This window comes from Canis lupus, chromosome 30 (assembly GCF_003254725.2).
Source record: "Canis lupus dingo isolate Sandy chromosome 30, ASM325472v2, whole genome shotgun sequence".
Classification (NCBI taxonomy): domain Eukaryota; kingdom Metazoa; phylum Chordata; class Mammalia; order Carnivora; family Canidae; genus Canis; species Canis lupus.
In genome coordinates, this window is record NC_064272.1 from 29,750,213 (window position 1) to 29,763,910 (window position 13,698).

The 13,698-nt window shown below is 36.0% G+C and overlaps 1 protein-coding gene across 1 annotated transcript in view; it reads right to left on the reverse strand.

Moving 5' to 3' along the window:
- The window catches only part of CLPX (caseinolytic mitochondrial matrix peptidase chaperone subunit X), a 43,948-nt gene that overhangs the window by 3,862 nt on the left and 26,388 nt on the right, over nt 1–13,698 (reverse strand). Inside the window, exons 7-12 of the mRNA XM_025472462.3 lie at nt 10,335–10,511; nt 9,561–9,725; nt 8,659–8,747; nt 7,506–7,670; nt 2,953–3,252; nt 1,235–1,327 (exon numbers count right to left, since the gene is read on the reverse strand). Coding sequence (XP_025328247.1) covers nt 1,235–1,327; nt 2,953–3,252; nt 7,506–7,670; nt 8,659–8,747; nt 9,561–9,725; nt 10,335–10,511 — 989 coding nt within the window. The remainder of the gene's footprint in view (nt 1–1,234; nt 1,328–2,952; nt 3,253–7,505; nt 7,671–8,658; nt 8,748–9,560; nt 9,726–10,334; nt 10,512–13,698) is intronic.

Consider the following 13,698-nt stretch of genomic DNA (forward strand, 5'->3'; position numbering starts at 1 on the left):
TGAAGTCCAGGACTTCATTAGAGAATATAATTTCAAACTGTCTGTGATAAATGTGTAGTTCCAATCAAAAAGTGTTACTGAGATAAGAGAAGTAATAACTAAAACTGAAATCCTTAAAAGAGAATAGGAACATGTGCTTGCTTTGGGAGTAGACAGGAAAACAGTAACCCACTGTACAGCCAGAGCAGGAAAGTAGGGAAGAGAGCACACTATAAAGAAAAAAGTGGGTGATGGCAGAAAATAGACTGAGTCTCTAGAATTTGTAATGGAGTAAAAAATATTGAGTTCACAGGGTGCCTGGGTGGCTCAGATGATCAAGTGTCTGACTCTTGATTTCAGCTCAGGTCATGATCTCAGGGTGGTGAGATCAAGCCCTGAGTCAGTCAGGCTGTGCGCTGGGCATGGAGCCTGTTTAATTAAGATTCTCTTTCCCTCTCCTTCTGCCTCTCCCCTTCTCTGCTCACGCTCTCTCAGAAAGAAAGAAAGAGAGAGAGAGAGAAAGAGAAAGGAAAAAAGAATAGTTCATTATCATAATGAATTTAAGAGTAAAATATCTTGGTATCTGCCACCTAATTTCAAACAGACAAGAATGAGGATTTCAATGGGTCTCAGCAGGTGCTCTGGGGATGTTAGTTAAAAGGCCTGAGTAAAAATTAAATAAAATAAAAAATAAAATAAAAATAAAAGGCCTGAGTAAAATTTTCTAAATTCTCCTTCCCAGAATCCTGATTTTCTCTATTTCATTAATGGTATTATGACCTTTTTTTTAAAAAAAAAAAAATTAATTTATTTATTCATGAGACACACACACACAGAGAGAGAGAGGCAGAGACAAAGGAAGAGGGAGAAGCAGGTTCATGCAGGGAGCCCGATGTGGGACTTAATCCTGGGACTCCAGGATCACGCCCTGGGCCAAAGGCAAGGCCCTAAACTGCTGAGCCACCCAGGCATCCAGGAAAGAGAAGATCTTAAGTAGGCAACCTGAGATCATGACCTGAGCTGAAATTAAGTCAGACACTTAACTGAGCCACCCAGATGCCCCTGTTGCAAACACTTTAGAGTTCCTTTTTTATAATAAAAATATAATCTACTGAGACCAAAACAAAAAAAATCACAAGAAACAATATCAGGCCAATTCTCTGGATATATGTCCAAAGAAATAACACGGAGGCTTAATATTTGCAAAATTGAGACCAAGAAAATAATCTAGTTTTGTATAATAACACCAACTTACCATTATGGACCGAAGACCTCGTGCACCTGTTTTTCGTTCTAGTGCCAATCTGGCTATAGCTTTCAAAGCATCCTCAGTAACATTCAGTTCACACTACAAACATATAAAAAGAAATGAGAACTTAGATAATACTTGATTATATTTTCCTAATATAACCATACAGCCTTTGATGTATTAACTATCTACCATCATCTCTAGTCTTTGTAGAACAAAAAGGGACTAATGCCCTAACTTTACAGACAAATAAATTCAAGCAGATTAAGTACACTGATTCACTAATACTTAGAAACATGGAGTCAGAATCTTTCCATCTTGACTGACCTTATTCCCTTTCAGACTAAAAGCATTTTTTGACCATCACTTTCTTCCTAGAAAACACTCATTATTCATTTTAAAGAGTGTTACTAACCTCTTATCCTAAAGAACAAAGGCAAAACTTTAGACAACTCTCTCTAAATTACCACAAATTTAAAAAAATCACAAGATTTTTAACATACCAAAAAAAAAAAGCCACCAAAATACTTTGGAACATCAGACTTCACAAGATCTTGGTATTAAGGTAATTTTGGTTATTAATTTCTACTTCTAGAAAATGTAGAATTTAAGGTAATTATCTCTCATGGTACTTTACAGCCTTGCCTTTAACCACTTGTTTCTGTCAATTAGTCTATGAGAAGATAACAATATTTTTTTAAGGGATAACAGTATTTTGAATCACAAGTTTGTCATTAGTCCTTGAAGAGGTTTTCTAGATTAATATGGACTTTCTAGGACTTTATTCAACATTTATTTGGCCCCTATGTGTATACATACTACTGATGGAATGAGGAATTACCATCTTCGCCCTCAAGGAACTTAAGTCTACTAGGTGGTGACAAATCAGCAAATTAGCATTTACAGCAGTGTATGCATGTGGTGCCTAAGGGAGCACCAATGTGGGGGCATTAAACAAAGCAAGGGGACCACTGAAGGATTTAAGGAGAGGAGTAAAAGAACTAGCTTTGTGTTTATTCCTTCACTACATATTTATTAAGAACTTACTATCTATTTGCTGGGCACTATGTTTAATAATATAAATGATCCATTCTGGAAGTAAAATGGAATATAATGGTGGTAGTGGTCAGAAAAAGACTTGAGACAGGGAGACCTTTTAGGAGCCAAATGCATGGGCCAAGGTAAAGAATGATAAAGGAGATTGACGTGAGGTAGAGGCAATGGAATGAAGAGAAGGAAACTAATATTTAGAGACACTAAGTTCATAAAACCCAAAACATATGCTATATGATCAGATGTGTGGGCTTGTGGGATTGAATGTCTGGCTACAGAAATATAGATGTGGAAGGTGATAGAACTTTAGACAAAAGTAAATGAAAGTACACACAGTATGTTGCAACAAAAGCATTTAGAATTTTAAGGCTGAAAGAACAATCCTGTGTGTCTGACCCGAGGGGTTGGGACTAGGCTGCTGGCATAATTTCTCTCTCAATATATCCTTGGGCTTCAACCTCAGTGACAATTTATAATTAGGAAAACAACAAAGCCAACTCCTAAATGTCTAATACAACACAATGTGCCTTCCCTGATGCCTAAATCTGGATTTAGTAAGGAATAGGCTGGTATTCCAGATAAGCAGGATTGCTTTTACTTTTTGTTAAAATAATTTATGCAGAGTTTCAATAGCAAAAATCTATAAATTAACTAGGAAAAAAAAATCTAACCTTATCCATGCTGAATAAGGCCTGGTACTGAGGAATAACAGCATTACGTGGCTCAGTTAGTATTTGTACAAGCGTTTTCTCATCTAGGCTATGCAAAGGAACTACCACAGGCAACCGTCCCACAAACTCAGGAATCATGCCAAATTCAATGAGATCTCTTGCTTCTACATGACGTAATAATCGATCTTTTTCTTCAATGTCTTGGTGAGTATTTGATTCTCCACTTCGATTGGCAAGGTCTGCAGCAGCTGCAGCCCTTCTGCCTTTTCCCAGATTAGACGGTGTTCCAAATCCAAGATACTACCAAGAAAAGACAGATGTAAATAAAATGATGTTGCATTGAAGTAGTACTTTAAATACGTATCTCACGTAACCTTTGCAATAGATGAAAGTTCTGTTATCATTCACATTTTACAAATGAAGAAAATGAGCTTTGAAAGGTTAAGTACCTTGACAAAGTTCTCCTTGTAAGCAGTGAAGTCAGGACTCGAACTCAGGCATATCTGCCTTTAGAATGGAGAACTAAATCATCGTTTAGTAACTAACTCTCAAAGAATTAATTCTAGTAAAAGTAGATAGGTAAAAACTATGAAGGGAGGTACCTTAGAACTCAGATAATGATGGTGCAGGGTTTTTCTGAGACTTCTACACTAGTGTGGTTTCTAAAATGTGTTATGAACTGTAAAAATGGAGACAATAATTATTTTGTAACCATAATTAATTTTGTAACATTGTAAATAGTACTAGTGTCTATAGAACAAGGAGCCTTATAAGGAAATTACACACAAATATCTTTTTTCTTTTTTTTTTACACACAAATATCTTAAGTCACTGCTAAGCATTCTATTAAAAATCATGATTTGAGGGATCCCTGGGTGGCGCAGCGGTTTGGCGCCTGCCTTTGGCCCAGGGCGCGATCCTGGAGACCCGGGATCGAATCCCACGTCGGGCTCCCGGTGCATGGAGCCTGCTTCTCCCTCTGCCTGTGTCTCTGCCTCTCTCTCTCTCTCTCTGTGTGACTATCATAAATAAATAAAAATTTAAAAAAAAATCATGATTTGAGGTTGTACACATCAACCTGTAAGTTAGAATAATTCTGATTCTATAAAAAACATATAAGAATGATATCAAATGAGAATGCTAACTTTGTAGAGCATATGACTCTAGATCTTGGGTTTGTGAATAAGAGCCCCTCACTGGATGTAGAGATTACTTAATAAAATAAAATCTTAAAAAAAAATACAACAAAACCCTGCATCCATTGTTTAAAAAAAAGGGGGGGGGGGGTGCTGAGTATCTAAGGTGTATGGGTCTTGGTTCACTCAATATAAAAGAATTATACTCCAGGCAATTGTCAGAAAGTTTAATTTTGATAAGTCATACAGCTTTTGTCCAAAAGAGAAAGAAGTTCATGGTATTTGAGAAAATAGCCTAAGTTAAAAATTCATTCCTCTGATTCTCTAAGCAGTATACATGAACAGTATATCAGAAAGAAAAATACTTTCCATTCAGTATTTTAAACATTAGTAAGCATTTATTATACATATAAGCATATATAGTAAAAAATATATATTTATTTAATGTAATTTATATAAATTATATAAATTTATATTTACAAAGCATTATTATAAAACACTGCAAACACAAATCTGAAGATCGCCATTACCCTAAAAGGGTTTATTTAGAGTGAGAACCCACAAAGGAATTAGAGTATCACAGGTACAATGAAAGACAACTATCCAGGAAACCGTAGCAGCAGAAAGGAGAGAAAGAGGCACATACTGGGGAGGGATGGACGGTAGGGGGTCATCAAGAAAGTTTCACTGAGTCTTAAAAGATGAACACAGATTTGCCAACTGGATTGGGTAAGGGAGAGCACCAGGGAAGGCAAGAGTACTTATTAGGAGAACAAGCAGTCTGGTAAGTTACTACACAGGTGTATTATTTAATATTGTACCCCTGGCTTTCCAACAAGGGCTGATAAAAACAATAGCCACATTAATGTATTTAATCTTCTATAAAATTACTACTGAAGACTTTCTTACATCTCTGTCTCTTTTCCATAAAGATGTATATGACAAACTCTTTTTTAACTTGTGTCTCTCCTGAAGACCTCATATACTTCCTCTTTCAGGTAATGAGAACTGGAGCCCTACTTGATTGGAGCCCTGATTTCTCCCTACTTTTCGTTTTTTTTTTTTTCCCTTTTTTTTTTTTCTATTTTTTTTTCTTCTCCCTACTTTTCTTTAAGAAGTTCAAATGACCTAGGACTAAACCTTCTTTCTACATGTTTCTGATCTCTTTTTTTTTTAATTTTTATTTTATTTATGATAGTCACACACACAGAGAGAGAGAGAGAGGCAGAGACATAGGCAGAGGGAGAAGCAGGCTCCATGCACTGGGAGCCCAACGTGGGATTCGATCCCGGGTCTCCAGGATCGCGCCCTGGGCCAAAGGCAGGCGCCAAACCGCTGCACCACCCAGGGATCCCTTCTGATCTCTTTCTTGACATTACTTTTAACTGTCCTTTTCTACTAGCTTCAAATTATTTTTCAAAGTACTAATTATAAGTATCAGAACATGGTCTTTGTCTTTGGTTACAAAACTTAAGTAAACTCTTACTCCCAATGTGGGTCTTAAACTCATGATCCCAAGATCAAAAGTTGCCAGCCAGGTGCTCCCGGAATTTTAAATATAAAGTTATCTCCCTCCCTCCCTCCCTTTCTCTCTCTCTCTCTCTCACACAAAGAAATAATTTCTTCTTTCTAATTTGTTAGGCTAATTTATGCAGAATTTCAAAAGTAAGAATAACAAATTAGCTAATATGAAAAATTAAAATCTAACCTAATCCATGCTGAGTAATGTCGGGTACTAAGGAATAACAGCATTATGTGGCTCATACAAGAGTGTTTTCTCATCTAGGCTATGCAAAGGAACTATCATAGGCAACCATCCCATTAGCAGTATTGTTTTTTTACTGCTAATAAACTATTTAAACTAGTGGGTGCAAAACCAAGGAGACTTAAAGCAAACAATTGTAGCAGAGTTGATTTATGAAATATGCATTTAGGTAGAATATTATGTTATAAATACTGGTATGTTTTGGGCTTCCTGATGCTATGCTGACATTACATTTTATTATAATCAATCAACAAATAGGTACTGGACAAGTACTTTGCAGATATGAAGAAATAAATTCCAGTTAAAATCAAGGCTATTTAAGTTAAAATCAAGAATGTTTAGGAGCGCCTGGATGGCTCAGTGGTTGAGCATCTGCCTTTGACTCAGGTCATGATCCTGGGATCCTGGGATCGAGTCCCACATCAGACTCCCTGCAGGGAAGCCTGCTTCTCCCTCTGCCTACGTCTTTGCCTCTCTGTGTCTCTCATGAATAAAATCTTAAAAAAAAAAAAAAAAAAATGTTTAAGAAAACATCTATAAAACTAGGTGGGATAACAACCCTTCCCCCAATCCCCAAAGTGGTTCCCTTGTTTTGTGAATGTCGGAGGTAATCTATGATAAGACTCTTGGGTGGAGGCAATGGAGACAAACTATTTATTTATTGGTCTCCAGTGAACTCGACAAAAGGCATAAATGGAAATTTTACTGATGTGATGTAGATACTTCAAATAACAAAAGAACTCCTCAGATAAAAATATAAAATTGAGGGGGATCCCTGGGTGGCTCAGTGGTTTAGTGCCTGCCTTTGGCCCAGGGCGTGATCCTAGAGTCCCGGGATCAAGTCCCACGTCAGGCTCCTGGCATTGAGCCTGCTTCTCCCTCCTCCTATGTCTCTGCCTCTCTCTCTCTATCATAAATAATAAATAAATATTAAAAAATAAAATAAAATAAAATTGAAATAATCAAGTTACACTTCAAAAATGTCTTTTTAAATGTACTTAAATTTTTTTTTAATAATAAAATGCATAAATAGGTACCTTTAGAAATCTTCCAATTTATTACTCTGAAATTAAAAATATAACTAGGGGATCCCTGGGTGGCGCAGCGGTTTGGCACCTGCCTTTGGCCCAGGGCGCGATCCTGGAGACCCGGGATCGAATCCCACATCGGGCTCCCGGTGCATGGAGCCTGCTGCTCCCTCTGCCTGTGTCTCTGCCTCTCTCTCTCTCTGTGACTATCATAAATAAATAAAAATTTAAAAAAATAAAAAATAAAAAAATAAAAAATAAAAAATAAAAAATAAAAATATAACTAGGAATATATTTCTGGTATGCTCTAAGGAAACCTAACTCTTTAAAAATCCACAACTGGCTGTCAACAGGCATGAAAATAGAAACTGACTAACCCTGGGCAGCCCTGGTGGCGCAGCGGTTTAGCGCTGCCTGCAGCCCAGGGCATGATCCTGGAGACCTGGGATCGAATCCCACGTCAGGCTCTCTGCATGGTGCCTGCTTCTCCCTCTGCCTGTGTCTCTGCCTCTCTCTCTCTCTGTCTCTCTCATGAATATATAAATAAAATCTTAAAAAAAAATGACTAACCATCCTCTATAACTTCAAATGTGCTCTACCCTATTACCCTTCAGAAAAACTCACCTTTTCATTTTTCCTCCTGCTGATGATTCTGTCTAAGCCATTGAAAGCACCAGATGCAACAAACAGGATGTTTGTTGTATCAACTTGTACTGTTTCTCCACGTAACTTGCGGGAATTCTTTTCTGGAACATTAACTATCGTGCCTTCTAGTAGTTTTAATAACCCCTAAATAAAGAACAAATGATTTATAGCATCATTGTATAAGTGTATTATTTATTACACTTTAGATAATGGGATTCAAAGGGGAAAATAATATGTGGTTATGGTAAATGAGCATAATTAAAGAAAACTCCCACATTTCTACAACTAACATGAAAATCTAAAGTACTATTACATAAATAATTTGTAAATTTATTTGGAATAGACTCCTGATACACTCAGGAAAGTCAACCTAAAAGGCTGCTTTTGATGGTAAAGACATAATTCTATCAGAATTATGACTCTGTAAGATGGTTGCCAACCACAGTGGGAACATTCAAAATTTGAATATAGTTAATTTGTCTTTCATATAAATTAAAATTCTATTCTATTTCTAGTGTTAAACTTTGAGACTACCTATATTTTGAGATGCTTTTATTTCATTTTATTTTTTTGAGATGCTTTTATAAAAATTATCCAGCACATTTAATAAGTGTGACGTCTCTATGTCTTGGTCAAAATGAAAATGAAAGCAATTTTCCTTACCCTGTAGTTTATATCATAATTAGTTACCAATAAAAAGCTGGCCAATAGATCATTAAGCCTTCAATTATGACTCTACATAGAGGAAACACAATTTTATCTGATTGTCTAAGTGAAAAGAATAAGGTACTTGTACATACTTCATTTATGTCTAGTTAGAACCAGAACTCTCAAGAGTCTTCTAGAAATGTTTAACTGAGCCTCTAAAGAATAAAATCAACAAAAAAATCAAATTTCATTTTTTCTAATCTTTCAACTATTTTTAATTTCGTAAGAAAAGTATTTTGGTACTTAAAATCACCAACAGCTTTTTCTTAGGGTCTGAACTATTTAAAAATGGTATGTGGAGTTTGGGGTGGGAGAAATAAACAAAACAGAATCTAATTGAATGTGAAACCAAACGTACAATATTTGGGAGGTTGATGTATTCCCTTCCTTTTAGTGGGCTTGAACAAAATATTCAACTGCTTACTTGCTGAACGCCTTCTCCACCTACATCCCGTAACTGATGAATGCCTGGCACACTGCCAATCTTATCTACTTCATCCAGAAAGACAATTCCTATAATTTAAGGAGGATTCTATTTATAATATGAAAAAGATATACACAGATAACCTCAGTTTTAAAAGACTAGGTAGCTAGAGAGCAAGGTTATTTAATCTTTCACACTTAACATATACAAGTTTAATTTCATAAAATATACTCTCTCAGTCAACATTTTGTGTAAATGTTTTATAATTCATTTTTTAGAGTAATCATTTGGGTATAATAACGAATTCTGATATTAATTATCTACTCTACTAATGTTTTCAGGTTCTTTACTCTAGGAAGCTAAGACAGAAGTATAGTGGGGAAGTAGGAAATATATGCAGTGCTGGTACTAGCAAATGTTTGCTCTTTCCCATTTATACTCTTATCAAGGATTTGGACAGGCTGTCAAGCTTTTCATAAACAAGAACATATGATAGATGGGGAAAGGTGAAATGCAGAATCTATGACATCTTGTAGGTCAATAAGTGAATGTGTTTCTAGATTCATCTTGTTCTCTCCTACCCTTGTCCTTGCCCCCTCTTCCACCCTACCCCAGGGTTAGGAGTCTAGAGGAGAGTCAGAACAGGAAAAACAATGTTAGCATAAGAATCCAATGGAATAGTAATTTGGCCTGTTTTCACCCTAGTTGACATCTTATGACAAGAAGACAAAGCAAACTTTTGTGGCCCTTTAGTATGCTGGAAAATGTTTAACATAGCTATCATTATACAATTACAGAATTTTACTCTTTGACTCAAAACAAGAATTATAGTATTTCTTAATATTAGACTGCTTCCCCAATAGACTACATCTGGGGAAAGATAAGCTATACTGAAAACATACCTTGTTGTGCTTTTTCTACATTATAATTGGCATCTTGAAGCAGTTTGGCAATCACAGATTCAATATCTTCACCTACATATCCAGCCTGAGTCAAAGTTGTACAGTCACAGATAGCAAAAGGGACATCAAGGCATTTAGCTAGAGTTTGTGCCAGCAGAGTTTTACCTACAAATATAAACAGCAACTAAAAGTTTACTAAAAAGATGTTGATATACAATTCCTCTACAAAAATGTAAAACTAAATCCGAATAGTAGATAATAAAAAATTACTTGTACATCTTTACTATTATTTAGATGCTATGTTATTTTTATTATTCCCATTAAGATGTTAGGGATTGGTGGCACCTGGGTGGCTCAGTCAGTTGGGCTTCTGACTCTTGATTTTGGCTTGGGTCAGGATCTCAGGGCCCCAGGATCTAGATCAAGACCAAGTCAGGTCCTGCACTCAGTGGGGAGTCTGCTTGAGGAATCTCTCCCTCTCCCTTTGTTCCTTCCCCCACTCATGTGCATACACACATTCTCTCTCTAAAATAAATAAGTAAATAATAAATATTAAATTAAAACAAACAAAAAAGACATAAGGGATTGGCCTAAAGGGCAGTATCAATTCCTCAAATTCAGCTTGAAGTCTATATAGAAATACTAATAATGTATCCCTAAAATTGGCCTTAGATTTTCTTCTCAAGACCCAGAATCCCCTAATTTAAGACATAGGTTACAGAATCACTTATATTCTATTTTTTTAATGAGTATTTTTTTCAGGAAGTTATTTACCTGACCCAGTTGGTCCAAGCAGCAAAATATTACTCTTTTCAAGTTTTATGTCATCATGGGAAGAATCCAATACTTCACCTCCTCGTTTTTCCTGAGGCATTTGTTGGTTTACCTGTTGCTGCATTGATGCTCCTAAAGCATTACCATGTGGACTGATTCCGGCAATCTGAAGCAATTCTGAAAGAATGTCAAAGAAATTATTAGAGTGTCATTTGATTTTACTTGAAAAAATTCCTAATAGAACCCTAAATCTAAGACCAATCACATATTTAGAAAAACTTAAATATTTTGACATTGTCTTACCTAAAAAGGAAAAAAACCTCAAATTGTCTAGTAACAAATGTACAACATACAACGATTATTCAGGGAACCTCAAGCAAAGTAAATGGATTCTTTTCACCCTCCTTATTTATGTAAATCTGCATGAGGAATGCCTATTTCACTTATGAGAAGGCAGTATAAGGAAAAGAAGAGTGCTAGAGGTCACAAAACTTTGGTCTTTTTATTATGTCTAAGTAGCAGTATGATATTGGGCAAGTCATATAAACTTTGTGTTTCTGTTTCTTAACCTATAAATGCAAATAATACCTGTCCTATCAATTTCAAATACATGGTTAGAAGGTATAAGAATAAAATGCAATTGATTTGGAGGCACTTTAAAAGACAGACAAATGTATATAGATTTTTTTCAGTACAAATGAAGCAGGACTATAAAGGGAAAAACATTGAACACACTGAACACAGTGACTAAAACAGAGAAATGAGGAACTTGGGTTCTAGTCTTTCTCTGTCACTGTGTACTTATAGGTCCATGGTGAATCATTTAACTTTACGGGGTCTGCTTCCTTAACTATTAAGTGAAAATATCAATACATATGACTTCTACAGTCTCTTTTCACATCTAAAAATTATTTTGTGAGTCTGAGAAAACAAATATGGTAAGACTCCTTGGCTCTATCTGAATTTTTGATTTTATAGGCTCTCAATATTTAGACACAATACTTAGCTAAATGGGAATGATACTGCTGGTGAACTATCAGATTGTCAACTGGTTGCCTAAAAGCCAAACTTTGTTCTTACCCTCTTAGATGAAGGAAAGAATTCCAACAGTCTTTTTCAATTATCAAGATTTATAAATATCCACATTGCTCTTGGTTCTCAAGAGCAATGTATTTATGTTCATATCCTACTTGTTTAGGCTTTCTAGATTTATTTTTAGGTTGTTTCTAATGAGTGGGTTAAGAATAGCAGTACTTTTGGGGCACCTGAGTAGCTCAATCAGTTAAGTAGCCAACTCTTGATTTCGGATCAGGTCATCATCTTAGGGTCCTGGGATCGCTCCACATCTAGCTCTGCACTCACCCGGGAGTCTGCTTGAGGATTCTCTTTCCCTCTACCCCTCCCCCTATTCACATACATGCATGTGCACACTCTAAATCTTAAAAAAAAAAAAAAAAAAAAGAATATCACTACTTCCTTTTTTTTTTTTTTTTTGAATATCACTACTTCCTAATGTTCTACTATCTTAATCAAACCAATAGATAGATGTTAAGCAGATATAACTATTATTATGGTCTTAGTCCATCTGGCTGGCACTTTCAAAATATCTTAAGGTCATGGTTAAAGTAAATGGTTATTCTAGTCATCAAAAATAGGCATTGTTGGGCAGCCCTGGTGGTGCAGCGGTTTAGCGCCGCCTGCAGCCCGGGGTGTGATCCTGGAGACCCGGGATCGAGTCCCGCATCGGGCTTCCTGCATGGAGTCTGCTTCTCCCTCTGCCTGTGTCTCTGCCTCTCTCTCGCTCTCTCTGAATGAATAAATAAATAAATCTTTAAAAAAAAAAAATAGGCATTGTTAAAAAAAAAAAAAAAAGGCACTGTAGGGGCCTGGGTGGCTCGGTCGATAAGTCGCCTGACTCTTAGTTTCAGCTCATGCCATGATCTCGCAGTTGTGAGATTTAGCCAGTCATGGAGCTTTGTACTCAGCAAGGAGTCTGTTCATATGAACTATAGTGGAGTCACAGAATAAATGTACTTAACACATGATATTTAAGTTAAAAGTTTTTTTTTCAAGATTTTATTTATTTGAGAGAGAAAAGTGTGCACAAGTGGGGGAGGGGAGCAGAGGGAAAGAGAGAAACACTACCTGCTGAGCAGGGAGCCCAACAAGGGGCTCAATCCCAAAACTCTGAGATCTTATGACCCTGAGATGTTGACCTGAGCCAAAGGCAGATACTTAACCAAATGAGCCACTCAGGTGCCCTGATTTAATTTAAATTTTAAAAAGAGGAATAATTTAAATAGTACATGATGTTTGTCACTCCATTTCATAAAAATATGCTCCAAAGTAAACTTGAGATCACTCTCCTGTCCTTTCAGTTAGTTTCTGCATCTCTCTCAATGCATGAGCAGCTCTCTATAATCTCTATAATCTCTCTGAGATTGAGCAGACCTAGTGTATGGTTAGTTGCATGGAGCTCATTCACCATGTGGTCCTGGAAAAATTACTTAAAATTTCTGCACTTCAGTTTTTTTTTTTTAAAGATTTTATTTTATTTTATTTTATTTGTTTGTTTGTTTGACAGAAAGATAGCACAAGCAGGGGGAGTGGCAGGAGAGGGAGAGGAGAAGCAGGCTCCCTGGCCAGATATGGGACCCGATCCCAGGACTCTGCGATCATGACCTAAACCAAAGGCAGGTGCTCAACTGACTAAGCCACCCAGGCACTCCTGCACTTTAGTTATGTTATCTATAAAATGGGGGTGAAAATAATAGTTTCAGTCTCACAAGTTTTAGGAAGATTAAACCAGCTAAAATATATAAAACACTTAGAACTGTGCCTGGCAAAGTTTTATAAATGTTATAAAAGAATTTGCTGTCAGTTTTGCCATTTTCCTAATGTTTAAGTATTTCTACATCATAGCCCAAATGTAATTAAGCCAACTGTTTCATCTCATGCTCAACTGAAGAAAAACATATTCCAGTGATGGGAAAAAAAAACCATCAGTCTTCCTGAGAGTACTATGTTGATCTCTGACATGTGTTTTCCAAAAGCAACTTTAAAGAATATTTTGATTATGTATCATTTTGGCTTAATGCCCTAACTTTAGAAACTAAAACTATAGGTAGGACAAGATGAAACTATACATGAAAATAAATTCTATTTAAGCTTTCAAAATATTACTTTCTAAGTCAATCAATATATATATATAATCACAAATTGCTTTTACCCAAGTTCCTAGTGTTACTTGTTAACATTTAAGTTACATTAAATCACTACATGCATTACTTTCAAAACATTCACTATAGACTTTCCTTTACTAATTCATAGTTTCACTAGCTTTCTGTCCAAATTTATGAATATA